The sequence below is a fragment of the Anopheles gambiae genome, chromosome 2, assembly GCF_943734735.2.
Source record: "Anopheles gambiae chromosome 2, idAnoGambNW_F1_1, whole genome shotgun sequence".
Taxonomy (NCBI): Eukaryota; Metazoa; Arthropoda; class Insecta; order Diptera; family Culicidae; genus Anopheles; species Anopheles gambiae.
This window is the reverse complement of record NC_064601.1, coordinates 12,324,099-12,343,945: the sequence shown is the minus strand read 5'-3', so window position 1 is coordinate 12,343,945 and position 19,847 is coordinate 12,324,099. Positions and strand designations below refer to the sequence as shown.

Sequence of the window (19,847 nt, the reverse complement as noted above, 5' to 3'; positions counted from 1 at the left end):
ATGCTCACGCCGTACGACTCTAAGCATCTAGCAACCGCGATTGCGTGTCCTCTCTGAGCAACGCTGGCAACCGGGAGAGTGAGAGAAGGAAAACTGGCAAGCCGTGAGGCGAAAGCGAGAGAGCAGTTGTATGCAAAAGTCGTAAGTATGGAGAATAAGTTGGGGTTTTTTTAAAGGAACTTTATAATGAATCATATTTAGTGAAAAGTTTGGTAAAAATATAGTAAAATCATGTTTAAATATTTGTTTATGTTTTGAGCGACTAAAATTTATTCATTAATTTCACTTGGAGCATTGCGGAACATAAACTGTTCTGCGTGTTTATTCCAAATGTTTGATTGCACCATTTGCTCGACGGTTGTGTACGTTCGAGCGCCAAATGGTCGAATAATAAGAACGTTCTAAAACAGCATTTCACAATTCCGACCGACCACTCGACCACTGCGCGGCTCCATTGCTCCGATTGTTACCCGAAAGTGAGGAAACAGAGATGCCCATTATTATGAACGAAATGCATTAATAACGGCCGCTGCTACTTAACCCCACACACACCCACCCACGAGGGACCGTGGTGCCGGCCAATGAGCCGGAGAAGAATGTGTGTATGTTTCGGGGGATGCTTTGTTCACCATGTTTTGCCCTTTTGATGGCCCAAAAGTCGGTGGTGGTTAAGCCGCAGTTGTCAAGTGAAGTGGCAGCAGCTAATCCGAAATGGATTACGATTTCGTGCGTTACGTGCGTGTGCATGCATGCTGTGGGTGTGGGCTGGGGTTTTTACGGGAAGCGGGTATGTTTGGGGAAGTGGTTCCCGTTAAATTGAAAATCTTTTGCCGGACGCTTTGAGAAATATAGGCTTTTTTGGGCGGTGAATGTTTATGAAAATGAGTCAATTAAAGTTTGTAAAGGATAGATGTTGGTTGTAATGAAAGTAATGAAAGATTATGTTTCTCATTTTTATTACCCTTAGGAGAGCCTTAGTGGCAAAGCTGAACGTAGGTTGTCAGTAAACATGTTTAAATTAATTACGTTCGAGGTAAAGGGAGGCAAAGCACCATTTCCAACCACAAAATACTGTTGCCTTTTTACCAACATAAATCAGGAAATCCCGATCGAATGGCCTGCAGAGTACGGGCCATTTATAACCCTCAGTAACAGGAATATGATAGTGTGCAATTAGTGCAGGATAATTATGCTTTGGGAAGCCAGCAGCTCTATAATTATGGTTCCAATAAACCAACAATCTATTTCAGTGAATCATTTTTCCATTTAAAATATATATTTATTCATTCTCACCATCGCCAATCGATGTTTCTTACCTGAAACGAAAAGAACAAAGAGGTTCGTGTTAGTAAAGGCTTGAAAGGTGTGAAAGTAAACTATCGGGGTTTGCTGTATTGCTCCGTTGCCCAATCCAATTAGCGATCGACGGTGTCGGACGGTTTCTAAATTACTACCCGGTAAAAAAAAACCTATTGGAATTCAATACTGTGTACTGCTTGGGCCGTTGGCATATCCTTCCAAAACTGGTGCAGCGAACGCGAACCCGCTTGTGCCCGAACTTTGAATCACGTGCTTGGCGTTCCATCGCTGCTCCGCAAGGATATCAAATCCCTTCGGTGCAATTTTGGACTGCATGATTCGCTTTTATGTCATCGTTGCAGTCAAATCCCCCCCCCCCCTTCGATGCCCCCAATTGCACAGTTGCAGCATGCAAAACTATAACCTCTCCAGCACAAGATGCAAACGACGAAAACGACCCATAAACGAAACGGCATTCTGTCAAGGGAATACATGGCCGGCGGCATGAGGCGAAGAAAAGCTCTAGAGCTGTTTGTCATAATCAAATCTCCTTCCTCGTCTCGACTCAATCGCAGCAGCAGAGCAACAGAGGCAGCAGGGCGATGTGCTGGCGTAGGGTGTTGGGTGCTTTCTAGTACACGTTGCATTGGCTGGGTGTAGTGGATGCAGTGCTCTAGGTACTTGGTTGGTTACCAGCACAACCACCACTACTACTACTGTTGAGATGTCTTTTTGTGTTTTTGAAGCGAAAAAAGCAAGTTTAAAAATGTCGTTTGTATCTTGGTACGCGCAGGAGAAACAGAGGAACCACGAAGAACGACGCGCGCACTGATGAAGTGCCTTTGCAAAAGAACGGGAACACACGTTCCCAGCATGCTGCACGTTTGCTAATAATTCCACTGGCAATAAATTAAAGTTTATGAACGACTGGAAACGTATGCACGCGCCACATTTGAATAGTCGGTGCGCGTTGCGACAGGAGAAATATGAAAACAATATTATTAAAATAGAAATATAAAGGAAACGAAACAAGCAGACTGGCGACTACGCAGCAAAACACAGTCTCGCTTATGAAATTGCTGCTACTAAAACTATAGCTTACAAATTGAATTCCACTAACTGGCCCAGCTACTGGTGGGTATAGCTTTTTGGAGCTTGATCCGCATTTTGTAAAATTCAAATTTGAAATTTGCATACGAAAAATACATTTGTATTCCGTTTGGCCCCGCCGTCATGTCTTATAGGAGGCTTATTAGCTTCAGGGGGTTGTGGTTGTGGTTTTACCGCAATAAATAAAGCTGATAATATAGCACTGATTAGAAAATAAGTTGCATAACAGTTTTCATTTTTGAGAGAATTATATTGTAAAAAATAAAGTAATTCATTCTATCGTTTAGAAAATCTCACAAAACTAACCTAGATGTCCCTATAAAGGTAAACTGCATATAGAAAAGGGTTCCAAATATTATCCTATCGGGATACTGAAGAGAGCCCACCGCACTAACCGCACTAATGGGCACCAAAGTGTGCAGCAAAATTTAACATTACACAACACATCCCTCCCATAAGGTTTGTCTCCCCGAGGGCTAGAGCCTATTCTGTTCGCTACTATTTGCGTTACGAGCAAGGCTAAAGCAAAAGCACGAAACAACACTTCCTCATCGCTTCTGCAGTACACATTTCGGCGAACAAAACGGCGGAACCGGGTGCGACGAACCATGGGCGCATTGCATGTGAGAATAATTTATGTGTCACTAATTACGGGGCCTCCAACAAATAGCAGCGCTAATAGCGATGGCAGGTATTGTTTGTGGCGATGCTGCATAATTGAAGTACGGGAAGCGCCGCTTCTTGTGTGTGTGTCTGTATTCTGGTGTTGAGGTTTAAGATGTTTTCCCTCTTTTTTTGCTTGGAAAAGGATTCTAATACTAAGGGACCCGTAGCCTCGTACGTACGAACCAAAGCACAAGGAACGGGTTTGAACCTTTACTCCTAAATCCAATACACGCTGAAACGATAGTCGCACGAGGGGACAAAAAGGACAAAATGGAATAAAATCCACTTCATAGAAAGACACACACACACACACAGAATAAAAGTAAGTAAGCCGAAAAGATAAGCCTCTTAGAAGGTTTTACATCCTTGCCGGAGGAATATACGATATATATCTCCAGTTCCATGCTGGTGATCCCTAACTAGAACGGCCACACCAGTTTTGGGGGGTAAAATCTCCACCCTTCGAGGACATGGACTCATAAAACTGTGGGCCAATGGAGGCAGCAGTCAAATCATCCCGGTCGGAAGTTCCGGAACTTGCTTGCTTTTATCAGTCAATGGCCCTTCTCTGCTGAGTGGTGTTTTCGTCCTTTGGGAATGACAAGTATGACAGCATATTATAGTGGTGTGCTTTGGTTTGTTCGTAATGTAATGACTCCCTAATCGTGTGTGTGTGTGCATGAGGGAAGTGCTGCTTGATTTGAAGCATAGCAATAGCGGTGGGATAGTAGCAGGAGCATGATTGGGCGCTTTTTCAGTTGGAACACATCGCGTTATCGTTAAAACGTCCAGTCGTTTGGCGAGGATAGCGAAACAATGCTTCAATGTGAAGTTTTTTACGTGTCAAAACCAAGCAACCGCTTCTCGCTCTTTTTAGCCCCTGTCTTACCCCCAGACAGTCCAAACTCCGACGGAAGTACGGCAACGAAACCTCCAACCGTGCTAACGTTACGGAACCGACTAACGGGATATTACTTTATGTGTTTTTATGTGTTTGTTTTTTTCTTCTCTCTCTCATATCTATATTTCTGGTGTTTTATTTCTTCCTTCCAGCACATCACTATCACACGCGTACGCTACAAAACGTTATCCCGCTTCCCAAGAGGATCGCAAGGGCTGGGCGGAAGGCGAAAAGCATTGCAAAAGTTGCTGTTGCTAGCCATCATTTTAATGGGATAGGATCAAACCCGGAACTGGAAGCAAAAAGACCCGATGGACGGATCGGTCTCGATGCAGTGCACGGCTGCCAAGACTGCAGCGGGACAAAGCATAAACGCTGCTGGCTGAAGCAAACCCATGAGTAGGAGCAGAACGGGAATGGACGCGTACAAAGATAACTTAAAGGTGGATTACTGCAGTTTTCGCTTTACTGCTCGGTGAGTGCTTTACGGGAAGGGAAACACCGTGCAAAAGAAAAAAAACAGTATTCCCCTTTGTGCGAACGAACGAACGAACGAAGATGCATTGCACCGCCGGACCCATTGTACGCAGGGCTGCACACCGTTGGAAAACCGTTGGATGTTATCGCGTATAAATAGGATACAGGAAATGTTTCTTTCCAACTGGACGATCATCCAGCGATGGGCCATGCTATTCTGCTTCGTTTTCGCATGAAATTGAAGCACTAAAAGGAAAAAACACATTTTAACTTGCCAACTTTGCCAAGGTGAAGTGCAAAACGCGTCGCTGGGAAAACGCCCGGCAAACTCCCTATTTTTAGAAGATGCCAGCGATAAGATACCGTCCGCCAGCGCGTCATCATCCCCCAGTGAGCGCGGACTGTTCCCCCACCCGGTAATAGTCGCCTGGTCGCGGCGGTAAAGAACGATTCAATTAAAGTAAATCGTGCGGAAATGGCAGGACGGATTTTATATATTTCGTTTAGAGTGTATTTCTCTCGCTGCTCAGGTTGTGGTGGGAACGAGTGTCGATTGTGTGGCTGCGAGTCTGGGAGTCTGACCGCTCTGCCCATCACCACCACGGTGGTGTGCAGCCTGGTGCACAAATGGGATTGAGATAGCAAGCTTCTGGGGTCTGCCGGACACCAGCCCGTCCTGTCAAGGACAATCACACTACTGTCCATTTGGGGCGCAATTTGTGACGTTTCTTTGCGGGACAGTGTGCTGATTGGAGTGTTTTTTTTTAGCTCTTTGGAGAAGCTGTGTGGCTACCTTTGAAATAATTTCCCCTCGACGTTGGTGGGAAGCCACCGAAAAGAGTGGGGGAGAAGGGTAGTTGTGTGGAGCTGTAATTGTTTTGCTTTTTGCGAAATAAGTATTGATTTTGTGAGGAAAGTACGATTGGACGCGGAGAACACGAATAACGCCGAAAAATGCGCCCACTCTTTGAAAACGCCCAGAAGGTATGCAATTTGCCGTGCACCATTGCAAACCATTTTTAGGGCACACGATTTACAGCAAAAATGCCAACACTTTTTGAAAACGCCCAAAGGTATGCAATATTGCCGGATAAATCGCAAAACCATTTTCATGAGTAATCGCTTTATTTGCACACGAATTTAATGCAGTTTATTAATGTGGTATAAAAACGCCAATCCCACTAACGACGGTGTGTGCTCTGCAGTTGACTACACGCTAATCGGCATGAAAATCTGTCCCAAATTAACCATAAACACACACTGTCATCTTGTTAATTTGTCAACTTTTATTATTCAGGGACCGCCGCGTTAAAAATCGTATCGCTTACAACTCCGCCGTTCGCTGCCAGACAGGGTCGCCAAATCGTAAATTCAGTGTACTCAATACACAGTCTCGCTCTTGTCTCGCCCCGGTATTAGGTTTCAGTTTTATTTTTGCTGCGCTAATTTGCTGGTGAATAAAAAAACATTATTCACATTTCACGTTGCATCACCATCATCGTCAGTTGGCGAGGGCACATACAGGGTTTTCCAGGGGTTCTCATAGTTGTGGGGCACTTCCTTGATTCTTTCCTATGGGAAGTGAACTTCATATGATAGAAATTGGACACTACGCCCCCTTTTTAGACAGGCTACTTGGAAATTCCTATCAGATTTGTTCAACAAGCGTGCTATAGAGTCCAATTCCAATTACATTAAGTTCATTTCACGTAAGAAAGAGTCAATAAAGTGTCCCACAGCTATGAGAGCTCCTGAAAAACCCTGTAAATGACTATACTACTGCTTCGGAGGGTTTCTCCACCGACTGTCCAACATTATAAAAAAAAAATGCTTGGGGAAAAACACACAATCAATATAGAAACCCAAGGGAATGTGTGTGTTTCACTGTTTTTGTAAAATATGTCATTCAAACTAGTTTTATACACTTCGTGCGCGTTCGCACTCACTGCGCCCGGGAGTGTTATTGTTGTTGACTTTACCAACTGATATGCAATGGCCCTCCGTGTGTCCTTTCCCCCCATCCCCTCCCCAAATAAAAGCAAAGGGAAAGACCCACATACCCTTCGGGCGGTAGTTAATCATCGCAGCAAAACCATCGTCTGCACAAGGGTGGGAACAGAGAGAGAAAGAGGGCAATAAAAACAAACGGAGCTACACGGAGCGTGCATTCGTGCCGGTGCCGCCGTAATACGGTAATGTTCTTTCGAAACGGGCAGCAGCAGCACAACAAATTGGGTGCGAGGGATGTGACGAATTTCCAGACTAGAAATCTTTGGGGATGTGACGACTTCAGCAAAAGACGTCAGGAACAACTCAACCATACACAGCCCCAGGCCGGCCAGCCAGCCAGGGGCAGTCAAGAGACTGCTGCAGTTCAAGCAGGGGTAAGTGGTAAAGGCCTCCACTTCAAAATCACGCCACCAATTTGAAGTGAAACAAAAACAGCTTAGCCAACACACACACACACACACACGCGCGTATGGGAGAAGAAATGAGCTAGAAGAAGACGAACTCCTCGCCGCAACGAACGTCTGCGGAAAATCAAGCGTCTGGGAGATTTATAAATAAAATCATTGAGCCAAAAACCAGAGGGGGAGCCGCCGGAAGTGTGACACGATGGCGTGGTGAAAGTGGTGTGTTTTCATTCCATTTTACCCGCACTGGCACTGTGTGTGAGTGTGTGTGGACTGTGATCGACCAGCCAGACCAGGCAACAGTTCGTTTGGCGTCTCCCAAGAGGGGGCTTAAGTACACCACCCACACGCGATGCTCATCAACGGTGGGTGGTGGGAGTGTGTCTATATACACACACCGGCGGGAGCGAAGTCGAAACAATAATTTGATCCAGTTCTGAAACACACCGAAGGAGAGGAAGCGCTGTCACCCTCATGGTCAGACATCGGCGTGGCGTTCTTTACACCGGCGTGGCGTGTGGCTGGGCACGAAAAACGGGTGGGTTTTTCCGACGATTCATCTCGCACAAAACCTGTGCCAATGCAATGATGTTGCAATAGGGAGGATCAATGGAGTGAGGGGAATTTTCGCAATCGAACCTTTGGTGTGTATGTGCAATTTTGAATTCGAATGGGGAATAACCAACGCGAAGAAGGAGAGGAAATTAATTTATTTCCAACTTCCTCCCCGCCGGTTCAAGCGGTTCTGTCGTGAATGACGTGGAAGAAAATTTTCACTGACAGCAACACGACGACACGCGGCGGGTTGGTTTTGAGGGGGAGGGGGGGGGGTGGGAAATTGAGATGAAAATATTTCTTCCCCCCCTCGTTCGCCCCACCTCATCGAAGCGCGTTGGGAAATGGGAGCAAACGCGTTGACGCTTTCCCGGTGTATTAATTATCGATCGGTGAGGGATTTTGACCGCCGTTTTGACGTTTTCCTTTTTGGGGTGCAAAATGTTTAATTAAAAATGAAAACCCTGCATGGTGGAAGCCAATGGTAGTGAGGGGTTGCGGGAAGGTGATCCACTGCTGTTGGAGGAAGGTGGATGATATTGGTTCGCTTTGATTTTTAATCGGCATCGAAGCGGTTCAAATCCGTCACGGTCATGGGACATTGCTGTGTCAGGGATCAGGGGGGAAGCGCGGTGCAGTGTTAATCATTTGTTGCTTTATAAGGATTGTATTGCCATTTTCCTTGAAAATCAATCACGTTTGGGTTCATTCTGTCTTTCTATAGGGGCTTAGAGTAACAGGTGAATGTGTAATGATTGAGGGAAAAGGAACCTTCAAAGCATCCCAAAAATGGGAAAATACTCTTAAAAAAACTGTAAAGACAACTTCAATAGCATACATAGAGCATGAATTCTTGGATTAAAACGTTGTGGAAGCCGTCATGTGTGCACCAAATCGCCAAGTGTACAAATCGGCACAGATAAACCGTTTAAGAACTTACGAGATCTTGACCATGATTCTCCACACTAGAAACCCTTCACGGCGTAACGAAACGGCATGGGCCATACTTCTAAGGCGCAGGAGATAAAGAGGATGATGCATACATAATGTCGTTTGTCGTTTGAAGATACGCCTCATACATGTATGTGTATGCGTGGCTAGGGCAGTCGTAGCAGCAGCAGCAGCATCATCCCTACTCTCATCCAGAGCGTTCGTTCTGCCGTCGCCAAAGTGGCCAGTCTGGCTGTCGGCCAACATTTTGACGACGCCACCACCAGCACTGGTGGGAGGGTGACGTGCGTCTGCCCCCCCCCCCCCCCCCCCAGCTTCAAGCGGAGAGCCAGGAGGGCTCGAGTGTCTAGCCAGGGGTTGGACGCGTTCTACAGTGTACGCCACATGCTGGTGTGGTTATGTCTGGTTTAAACGATCTGCAGCCAGGAGCTGCTGCACTCCCCCCCCCCGTCCGCGTCGAGGGCTTGTAGGCAGGCTTGTGATAAACTTGTTATTTTGCGAAAGTGTTTCCCTGCTCCTATTGTTACGACGCCGCCGATGAAGGCGAATGACAAATGGGATCCACCCGAAAACAAATCCCAACCCGTCGTATACGAAGTGGAAGTTGTTTGCGCTTTTGCAGAGTGATTTTTAGCTTCGGGGGATGATATTGTGAGTCACAAAGTCAAGCATGATAAAAGTGGTGCGGTGAATTCAGAAATAATTATGGTTCTGTTATCAGAAAAATGAATCGAAAAATAGGATGTAAATAAACAACACTTCAATCGAACGAACCGCTCTAGCGAACTGTTTGGGCGTCTTCGGGCTGGAGCGACACAAGCACAACTTGCTCAAAATATGCACAGAACGGTAAAATTGATTTAAAATAGTTAACATCGTCGTTAACTTTGCTCCTTTAACAGTTCTTGCCGAAAACTTAACACATTTCCACCGATGCCACTTGCTAGGCTGCTAGTTGGCATGTTTTGTTGTCGCATGAAAAGGCAAGACACACACACACACACACACACACACACACACACACACACACACACACGCACACACACACAACAAAGCACGAAACGTTCATTATTTTGTCATTGACATCTGAACTTTCGTCAATTTGTTTAGAAGTGCTGGCCGGAGAGAGAGAGCTCGTTGAACTCGCCGGCAAATAAGCACCTTTAACGATTTAACTTACCCCAACCACCAGAGGGAAGAGAGTTGGGGGGAAAGCAGCACCCGGGAAAGGAAAAGAATGGCAAACCCAAAAAGAAAGGAAGAAAAAAACCGACGAAAAGTTCTTGCTCTTTCAACTGAGCTGCGCTTTCTATCATTGCTTTGCGACAAAATTGAATTTTCCGCAAGCGAGCGTGCACGCTTTTGCCCGCTTACTTCGACCGGCTTCTGGACTGGCGGCTACTGAGGGTAACTAGGCGGCTTTTGCGGGTAGGGGAAAAGTTCGATAAACGCACCCGCTTGGGCGAAAGCTTTTGGTACATGGCGCTAAGTGGGAAGGAAGCAACGAGACATTCCATTCGAGTTTTGCCAGTGGCAATAAACTTTCGTCAAAGGCTACTAGATGACAGACAGAAAGGAGGAAGGACTGTTTTGTCAGCGTTTACCTACAAAAGGAAGGATGCAAAGAAATTCCACTTTCAGTGGGGAAGTTGGCAAGCAGAAAACCAACGGGAGTAGGTTCGCAAGGTAAGGCCAATTCCGTTTAGTTCGCCGAGTCACACAGTCCGCCTACTTCGGGTGGAATGTTTGGAGCGGTAGGAAGGAATCGATCGAGCCTGAAGGGGGTTTAACTACGACGCATGCAGTACTGGTGGGCGTTATGGTGCGTTATGTAAGCAGACCAATTGAACGCTCTGTACCGATTGGTCTTGTTTACATTCGAAGCGTACTTTTCCTCTGACCAGTGTCTTTTTCACTTGTCGCTTACGCATCGCCACGCTTGACGCTCTACGAAAGCTCCCGCTGCCGAGTATAGTGAGTAATTACAATGTAGGTCAAGGCTGCTAACAATCAGACCAGCAGCAGATTCAAGCTGCTCAGCGTGTTAATGTGCATACAGAATATACACGGCCACCAACCAATTGGGAGCAACTCTAGGCATTGAGGCAAGAGCGTACGCTATCGGGGAATTGGGGGAAAGCAAAGTCTAACCTCATAAGTCGAGTAACCCAAACGGACCCTTTTACTCTCACAGTGCAGTGTCCTGGAGGGCAGTCTCTGACAGTCCAAAATGCCCTTTTCCAACTAGATTTACCTTATCTCATAGATCCTGCGACATTTTAGTTTGGTTTGGTGTTGGTGATGTTGTTGCGGAGCAGTTGTGTTGTGACTGCTGGGCGATGCTGGGTGACACTTCCGGAAGGGGGAGGGTGGCGCACACTGCTTGTTAGAACAACACTAGCACTGGTATCACTGGAATTCCCATTTTGAAATTATTTTTAACCAAAAAAATTATAAAACCGGTTTGAAAAAATAGTATATTTTTAAAAAAGTATTCAAATTACAAAAGAAACGGCATTCAAGGTACTCGTTTCCACACGTTCTGTTTGGTTTACATTGATAATTTTGGATTAATTTTAAGGCACAGAATACACAAAAAAACTGTTATTTAGTTAAAGCACTGTTTCGCATACTATTTACTATTTATTATTTCCTTAACTTATTCTCTTTTGCTGTCCATTACTCAAGACATTACAACGTTGGAGCGAAAATTCAACACAACAAGAGAGGAGGAGTGTGCTCTCACGGGTTTTTTTTTGCTCTCACTTGGGCCAAATCTCTCGCTTCAGGTATGGATTTTCTCCCTCTCGCCCCAGCACGACGGGCACGACTGGCGTGGATGAAAACATCAACGAATCATCCTGTACGGCCGCAAACACTTTCATAACCCTGCTCCCTTGTGAAGGGTAGAGCTGAGGTGCTGAACGTTCCTTCCCGAAAGGCTGGAAGCTATTTCGAATTTCTTTGGCAAAAGGACCTTCGTCGGAGGAGGAGATTGAGGGTTTTTTTTCTTTCTATCGCCACTTTTGCACAACGATTGTACACACAGGACACTTCTTGCTGCCTCCAAGTAGCACTGTAGCTGTGTTTGCGCAATCGATCATACACAGACACACACACATACACACACAGAAGGACACACTGGCACGCAGACGGGGAAAGGATTCCGACACGCGTCGGGTAAGAAATAGGAGCACACTAGCCAGGATATATTGGGACTCTATTGCATTAGAGGAATTGCCTTTTTGTACACTGCACATCACATGTATTGGCCAAAGACTATAGTTTTACCTACTGCCCCCCGGACAGTAAAGATTCGTCCTTCGTCTCTCTAAAGTTGCGGCTCTCACAGCCAACCACGAACCCACATTACACCGATCCGAAAGATGCAGCTTTTATAATCCAAGCAGCCTGCGACTGGACTCGTTCTTCATGCTTCCTTTTGAAACGGTTGAGTGTACGCACACTTGAGTTGCTCGTCGTTTTTCGCCATTCCCAGGCGCTTCTGGGTTTGATTCTTATTTCGCGATTGATCCGTGGACGCTAGCGAAGAAGCGGGCCTCCTCCCCTCTTACTGTCTTGTGTTGTGTTGCTTTCTGTGTGTTTCGAGACCGAGGGACAGACAAAAAGCCCGAATAAACACAACACACATCACACTAATCCGCACCAAACCGAGCAATTGAAACGGGATGTATTTTGATACACTTTTACACGTAAAACTAACTACCCGTACCCGTTATTGAATGGAGTATAAAAAAAAATCTCGCCCGTCAAAAAACGCGACACCGATCCAAAACGTTGTTTCCGTTTTCCGTCGAGTCGTCGCTGTCGTGGCGTTTGGTAGAGACGGGGTTGCAGGCGCGAGCGCGCGTGTGTGTGTACGCGAGCAGGGGGGGACAAGGGGTTCACTTGGTGGTGAAGTGTGTGTGTGTGTCAGTGTGTGAGTGGCTTCTTCTATACACTCACACAGAGAAACAGGCTAGTGTTAGGCTTTGGCCTGCGGGAAATGAAGGCGATTGTCAACATGCGGTTTTAAGGGTGGGATTGGATCCGTTCTAATACACGCACATCGTAATACAGCCACCAGGAATGCACATGTTTGTAAAGACAGGCCAATAAATACCTTTAACCATGTAATGGAATCGCTCGAAAAATGAAATTCATTTCGTTTTGGCTAATCCCTTTCCCATTCTGTTCAAGGTGGTGCACACGACGCTTGTGCTTCCTCCCATCGTAAGGTGAAGGTTTTCCTCCTTTCCAACATGTTGTCTGTAGGTGTGTGAAAATAGGCCTGCGTGCCAAGGTGTGTGTGTGTGATAATACTGGTAATAGTGTTTGTGATAGCGGTCTCGTAGAGATTTGCACCCATTTGCGCATGCGGAAAATTCATCCTGCCCATAGCCAGTTCCACAGGGAAGGGTGGACGGGAAAAAGGGAAACGGTCCACTGAACTGAAGCTGACAGGCACTGGTTATGTCATACTATGACAGGTCGATTGTCAGCGTCCTGAAGCTTTTACCTTCAGGCGGGGTTATTTTATCCTGAACTTTTCTGGAGCTTTACCTTTGAACCTTAGCGGGGACAAGAACCCCATTTGGAAAAGGATATAAGGACGAAAAGGATATATGTACTGAAGATATCTTTTTTGTTTTGTGTGTGTGTGTGTTTTTTTTTTATTTAGAAAGAACCTGCTTTATACAGGTTTTTTCCAATGCTTCAAACCTTATCGAAAAAGATAGTTTTTTAACGACATAAGTTTTAATTTTTTAATTGTAATGTACGTGGACCCTCTTATTTCTCGAGATAAATGAATCATCCATAAAACATCGTGCAAATCGTAATGAATTCTCCCTTCCTTTAATATTTGATCATCCCTGTCGTTATCTTTTATGCATGTTTATTTTGTGCTTTGTTTACTTTTAATCACATAAGATGGTTGAACGCATGGTTTGAGCATCAGGCTGGTTTCCAAACAATGGGGAAGTGTAAACACAGTAAATGGATGTCCCGCTGGCACACAAAGCATATTCTCAATCCCATAAGTTAAAAGATATACCAGCGTTTATATTACACAAACATATTTGAAAAATATGGTTTGGGATTTAGGGTCATTTTTTTATAATAAACTTACCTTATCTTCAGCTTCTTCAGCTCGCTCCTCAGCTTCGATGACGCGCTGCTCCAGTTCGGAGAGCTATAACAAAAAAGGGAAAGAAAGAGATAAAGTAAGAAACGAAATACGACAGGTTTTGTATAAATTTTATTGTAGTGCGAAATCATATGCCTGTTGGAAAACGAATTCATCGAAAAACGGTCGTGTGTCTCGGCTAGGCGGCGATGTTCTTTTCTCGAGATGCTACCATTGACAGATAGATGGCGCTAGCGCATTTACACCATCAAACAAAAACATCGTCCGCTTGAAGCGGTTTTGGCGATGAAAAACAATACTTGGGCCTAGGAGGCAGGAGTGAGGATTTATTCCGAAATTTTGTTTCACAGGATCTTCATTTCTGGCCTTGTGTATGAATTCAAATTTATCGGTTAAAAAATGATGGAAAACTTTGCCAAACTGAGCTACCCCGAATCGCGCAAAAAGATTTGTCATTTTACGAACTTCGAAACCATCCACTAGAGCCCTCTCGATTCCCGGTGGTTGAGTTTCATTCGAGCCGTCTGCCCCACATTTTGCTTGCCTGACGCGAAGCAACCTCTCCAATGACCGCCCGACAACCACAAGCCAGCCAGTTGTTGATGACGGCAATTAGTGCTAATTAAAATTTCGTTTCGTGAACAACATTCGCTGGCCGTCGTCAAAGCATATTTTCGGCCTCAACAATCGCATCAAACGCGGCAGGAAGAATGCACCGGAATACACATACCTCCACAGAGCAGCAAGGCTCTTCCATCCAAACCCGGCGCCCGAACATTCAAGCAAAGCATTTCCGATTTAAATGAGACGCCAGAGCGCACTGCCACCGTAGAGCTGGTGCTGTGAGGAAATACAAACTAATGACCATGGTAGTGGTGGTGGTACTGGGGGACACACTTGCCAGCTTCTCTAATGTCCTGCTTCGGATGGCTGTGTGCCTTACGGGTAAGATTTTCAGCGCCCGAAACAATCGACTCCAAAAATGGTGGAGAAGAGAGGACACAAAAAAACCGAGAGAAGATTTGCCATTATATAGAAGCAGCTCCAGCAGCCTCGGCTATTAGCAGCGGTCGTATGCGCACGGATCTGGCCGGAATACGCTGGGAATGATTTAATAAATGCGCCCAGTTCTGGGAAATGTGGTTCGCAAAGAAATGTTTGCAAATGAGCGTTGCTTCTTTGCGTTTAGATGAACGGATTGTGTGTGTGTGTGTGTGTGGCTGTGAGCCCGTAATTAGAGAATGGCGCTCGGACGTCCAGGGACCCCGCTGGATGCGAGCAGCAGGGGATTTGGGTTTGTTTAAGTGAGACAAGCACGCTGCACGGCCAAAGCTAGAGAGAGATAGGCAGATGGAGATAGAGAGCAGGATTAGGTCCAGGGCATTATGAGTGGCCATAGTGGCCTTTGAAGGATTCTTATTTGAATGAGTTTGGAATACACTTTTCAAACAGTATAGGATTATAGAGAGTTGAGAAGAATTTAATGCAAATTAAATGATAAAAATTAACCATTTGCCGAAAAAATGAGTTGAAGCGTAAAATGGTGAAATAATTATTGAACGAACAGCCCACAAGTATTACCTAAAAACGATCTTTTCAAATTGAATATGCTTTTCTTAATGAGAAAAACTGTTTAAAGCTACTCCAAATCTTATAAGATGACCTTTAATCATTCGCATCATCGTCGTGCGTCAATTTTCTGGTCAATTTTCGCTTTAAATCTGCGGTCAACAGGTCCCTGGTGTGACGCGAACCGCCCTTCTCCCACGGATATTCCGGGTATTACGCAAAAAAGGGCCAAAATAACCAACCAAACCCCCACAGAAAAACCGATAGCCAGCGGGCAAAAACGGGACACCGGAAAATGTAATTATTCCGAAGCCCGCTTTCCTTCACCTGCAGCAGCCACACGGACAAACGGAAGATAAACATACCGGGCGGACAAGGGAGCGACAGGAGCGTTTCCCCCCTCCTCCTCCCCCCTCCCTTCCTGCCCGTTATCTGGGAGAGGTAAGCTTGCTTAAGTGAAAGAATTTCCGGATTTATCGGACGAGAAAATCGATCGATTTTCCGATACCGGATACGGCCTTAACCACCGCTTCGGAAGGCCGGCTTCGGAGGAAGGCGGTCGGTTGGTTGGTTGGTAGTAACTGTGTCGAAGAAAAATCAGAACAGCTAAACGTGAAGGGAAAAAACTTCCATACACCATAGAGCAACCGAAGGTCTAATTCAATCAACCGATAATTTAATGATCATTCGCTTTAAAAAAAAGGGGAAGATAGCAAAGTGTGAGAAAAAATCGTCTCCCTCTCTGTACGGAGGGCACAGTATGGCCATTGCCCGTGGTAAAAAGGAAAGGAAAATTGAAGGGGAAACAAAGTTTTATAAAAGAAAAAAAAAAAATAAAGCTGGTAAGGGTGAAAAGGCGACACGTCAAAACCAACACAACTGATGACTGATGAGCAAACCGCACGGGAAGGTGGTTCAAATTTCTGATTGGGGTCAAGAATTGTGTTTGGTTTGAAATTGGCGGACAGGCGAGAATATGATATGCGAAATGGGGAGTGGGGGAAGAGCTCCCCCCGAAACAACCGTCGGTTTTACGTTGAATATTTTATTAAAATCATGAATAATGAATGTTTAGTTCACCCGTGCAAACGAGCAACTAAGGAGGGAGGGAAAGTTAGGCAACCATAATTCAATGATAAATAAATGCACAACATTTTCGGGAATTTCATAACTTGTTGATCAGATGAAGGGGAATGAAATTTAAATTTGCTTGACCCTTGGCATTACAATAGAGATTTGATTTCGATGCTCTGCATGAATGTAATATAGGACCGTGTCTCCCCTTGACGGAGTGCATTTGCTTTTTAAAATTGATTGATTCCATTGCATTCCTTTTGCACTCCCAAGCCATCCTACCCATCTTTACTAAATTGGCACTACACCTAACCAACCTGCAGAGAATTGTACCACCCAGATGAGAATAATTTCCCAACACAATCACACACCCACACACACAGCGCAGAACGAAATGCTGGAAAACTCCCTGGAACCCCGCTTGCAATGCCGTAAGGATCAGAAGAGTGGTTGGTTTCCCGTCAGCATTCCTCTCCATTACACGCGCGCAGCGAACTTTTCCTGGGGCTGCTTTTCCTTTACGCGGGCGCTTACTTTCGATTTCGCTAACAAGCCCCAAAGGTACGTACGGGAGAGCAAGCTGCTGCTGTTGCTGCTGCTGCTGCCACCCACCATCGAAAGTTTGCTCGGTAAGAGGTAAGAAGGAAAGAAACATTGTATAAATGGATGGTGCCCTACAGAAACGCGTGGGTTCCCGGTTACGCGTGTTGGCATATCATTAAGGTGGGGCGGCATTTTTCAGCAGCAATAAGATTTTCAACCCGCCTGAAGCGTTTGCTGGAAGCTGGTTGAGTTTAGAACTCGATAATAATACAAAAAAAAAAAACACCGCGAGAAGGAAAAACATGCGCGGTTGGTGAAAATCTATTTTGATAAATGTGTTTCCCCGTGTATGTGTATGAGTGCGGGGGCGAAGAAGGATGATGTTTGAAAAATCTCCTCGGGAAAAAACCTGGGTGTACACCCCAAAACACCGCTCACACGCTGCGTTCTTGTTTCTTCCTTGCGTTCTCGGTGGCGGCAGCTTTTGTTCTCCCGGCCACACGGTGAAAGGAAACATGAGAACAGAGCTATCATACGCCACTCAGTAGCTGCACGCCTGGTTGTTCCTTCCCAAGAAGCGTGAGAAAGCCATCGCGCATTGAGCGCCCAAACCGTGGCTAGAGCGAGCAGAAAAGGTGTGTACCGTAATGGCACCACTAGCAATAGGGTAAAGCCCTCCACTTTTTTGAGCACTTTCTGTTTTTTTTTTTGCAGCCTACTACGGGGGCATGAGATGCACAGGGGGAGGGCGCGCGCGCATTACGCTGACAGGCATGATGGATGAGCGACAGTGACGCAAGACAAAGCGCTGGAGCGAAATGCTCCACGCCGCTGCACGCCGGCGTGTTGCGCGATAAAGCATGGCACACTAACGTGCGTACGCGTGGCAAGATTAAGTTGAAGTGGAAATGAAACGTCTCCGGTTTCTGTTTGTGTTCTAACCCGTGGGCTACCTGGGGGTTTGAGATTTTCCAATTCGTTTTTTTGGGGGGTTCGTTGCTGCTGCTGTTGAGCCAAATCCAGCTGGAACTGAATCCAATTTTCGTAAAGTAAACACACGGCAGCAGTTAATAACGGTAGAGCAAACAGCAGAAATGGGTTGAAATACTTGCACGCTTCGGCTGGGACTGTTGTTTTTTCGGCGGTGCATTTATTCAGATTGCAAATGGAACAAGGATGAATTTAGTAAGAGTTATTTTAATGTTTAAAAACTCTAAGCAAAATCAGTAACATAAACTACATTTGAATTTTAAACACATAAAGAATGTTTAAATGAAACGTACCGAAGATACTATAGCAAGACTTCCTTTTTTTTCTTCCAGTAATTATTCCAGGCGGAAGAGCAATGAGCATAATAATGAATGTTAAAACTCATCCAGAAATCAGACTACCTTGTACACTTCATCAATATCCAACATTTACCCTAAGAAATACTTTCTCTCTAATTAACTTACCCGCCGGGAAAGTTTGCACGCTCGTTGGAAAACTTCAACAAGTGGTCGGAAAATGATAGTCTCAAGAAAGAAGCGCAAAAAAAAGAAGCTGAAACGAAACTCTCTCCGTGATAATGCCGGCAAAGCATCAGAAGCAAGCAGAGTCCGTCGTCAAGCCACCATCCATCGTTCGTCAGAGGCATCCTGGGCCTGTTGCTATTTGGTGACCATGCCGACTCAAGTCACCCTGTCCTACCTGGCCAGTATGCTGGATTGAAGTTTTATGCAGCAACCCTTAGCAACCGTTGCTCGGCGATATTTTCCTCCCGTTTCGCACGAGAATCGTGCCTCCAAGAACGGAACTTCGGGCAGGGAGTTTTGTTGCTATTTGAGCTGTTTCTTCCACTCTCTCTCTTTCTTTTTTTGCTATTTCATATTCTCACACATTCTTCTCTCTTACAGAATGTTAAGACGCTCGAAATCAAACAGAACACAAGCTACAAATTGATAAATTTAATTCACTCGGTGTCTGCTTGCGTTCTCTTCCGCATTAGCCGAGCGCACGCATGCGGGAAAAGGTGGTAGAGAAAAGTTTTTCGCACCCCCGCCGCTGTGTCGCAGTTTTCGTACTTGCACAAAAATGTTCTTCAAAGGCCGTCCCTCGGTTTTTGCTTCACTAAACGACAATTTCCATCACTAGCCATCGTTAGGAGCCCCCGTTAGGGCATGTGGATGGTGGAAAACGCTCAAGTGCTGCTAGGATCCCGTGTGACGACGGCTCCTTTGTTGCGGTAAGCTGTTGGTGTCTGCTGCGGCAACGTCACCATGGATACGCTGCCGGTCAATGGGAGAGGCGAACAGAACAGACAATCAGCCTAACGAGCGTCAGGTGAATCTTTTTCCTTTTGAATCGGTAAGCGACGCACCGTGTGCGGGTTGAAGCGCACTGGGCGTCTCCATTGGTAACTTGCCGGTTGCACGTGGTGGTGGTGATGGTGGTGGTAAGAAGCATTTATTCTTCAAGATGATCAGGTAAGGGCGACACACTTTCGGGAACGAAGTGGAAAAACGAATCACTCAGCCGGGGCTTTGTGTGCAGACGGGCGTGCTTTTGTAGTGCGGGCGGCCTATTATTCGGCTATTGATTGTCGGTTCAGAATAAAAAAAAAGAACCGGCGTGCCATGCTCGATTCTCTCGATTGCTCTGTGCCCTTGTTGTTTGGGCGATTTTTCTTTTTGCCTTTTTTTTGCGTGTGTGTGCGACGGCTAGGTGACGACGCACACTCCCAGCCTAATAGAGGGGCTCGAATCGAATTTTATCTACCATCAAATTTTATTGTACCCGCAGACACTGCTGTTGGGTGGTTTTGGGGTGAATGTGCGTAACCGTGACTAAATTGGGCACGATTCGGTGACGCGGGAAGGGCGTGAAGCGAGGACAGCAAACAAATTTGGTCGAGGTGAATGTGGCGAAAATGCTGATGCGTTGGGCAATTTGGAAGGGGAGGGGGCAGGGGGAGAGGATGGCTTTTGTCAACGTCGGTCGAGTTGTACTTGTTGATATTGATTTGCGGGAAGTATTCATTGTGAAGCATCATTTAGAAGGATTTCTATTTTATTTAGGGATATTCAATTAAAATGGAGCAAAAATAAGTTTGCAATTTTACAGGGTTTGCCACGATTTATGGGTCAGTTTCCATGATTTT

At 45.6% G+C, this 19,847-nt stretch overlaps 1 protein-coding gene across 11 annotated transcripts in view; it reads right to left on the bottom strand.

The window, feature by feature from the left end:
- The window catches only part of LOC1281190 (uncharacterized protein CG43867), a 178,842-nt gene that overhangs the window by 23,761 nt on the left and 135,234 nt on the right, over positions 1–19,847 (bottom strand). For 10 of the 11 annotated variants that reach the window (XM_061642015.1, XM_061642014.1, XM_061642018.1 and 7 more), the window contains one exon: positions 13,505–13,567. In XM_061642015.1, coding sequence (XP_061497999.1) covers positions 13,505–13,567 — 63 coding nt within the window. Of the gene's footprint in view, positions 1–10,627; positions 10,786–12,106; positions 12,250–13,504; positions 13,568–19,847 lie in introns of those variants that run through there. The other variant, XM_061642023.1, reaches the window with a different exon arrangement.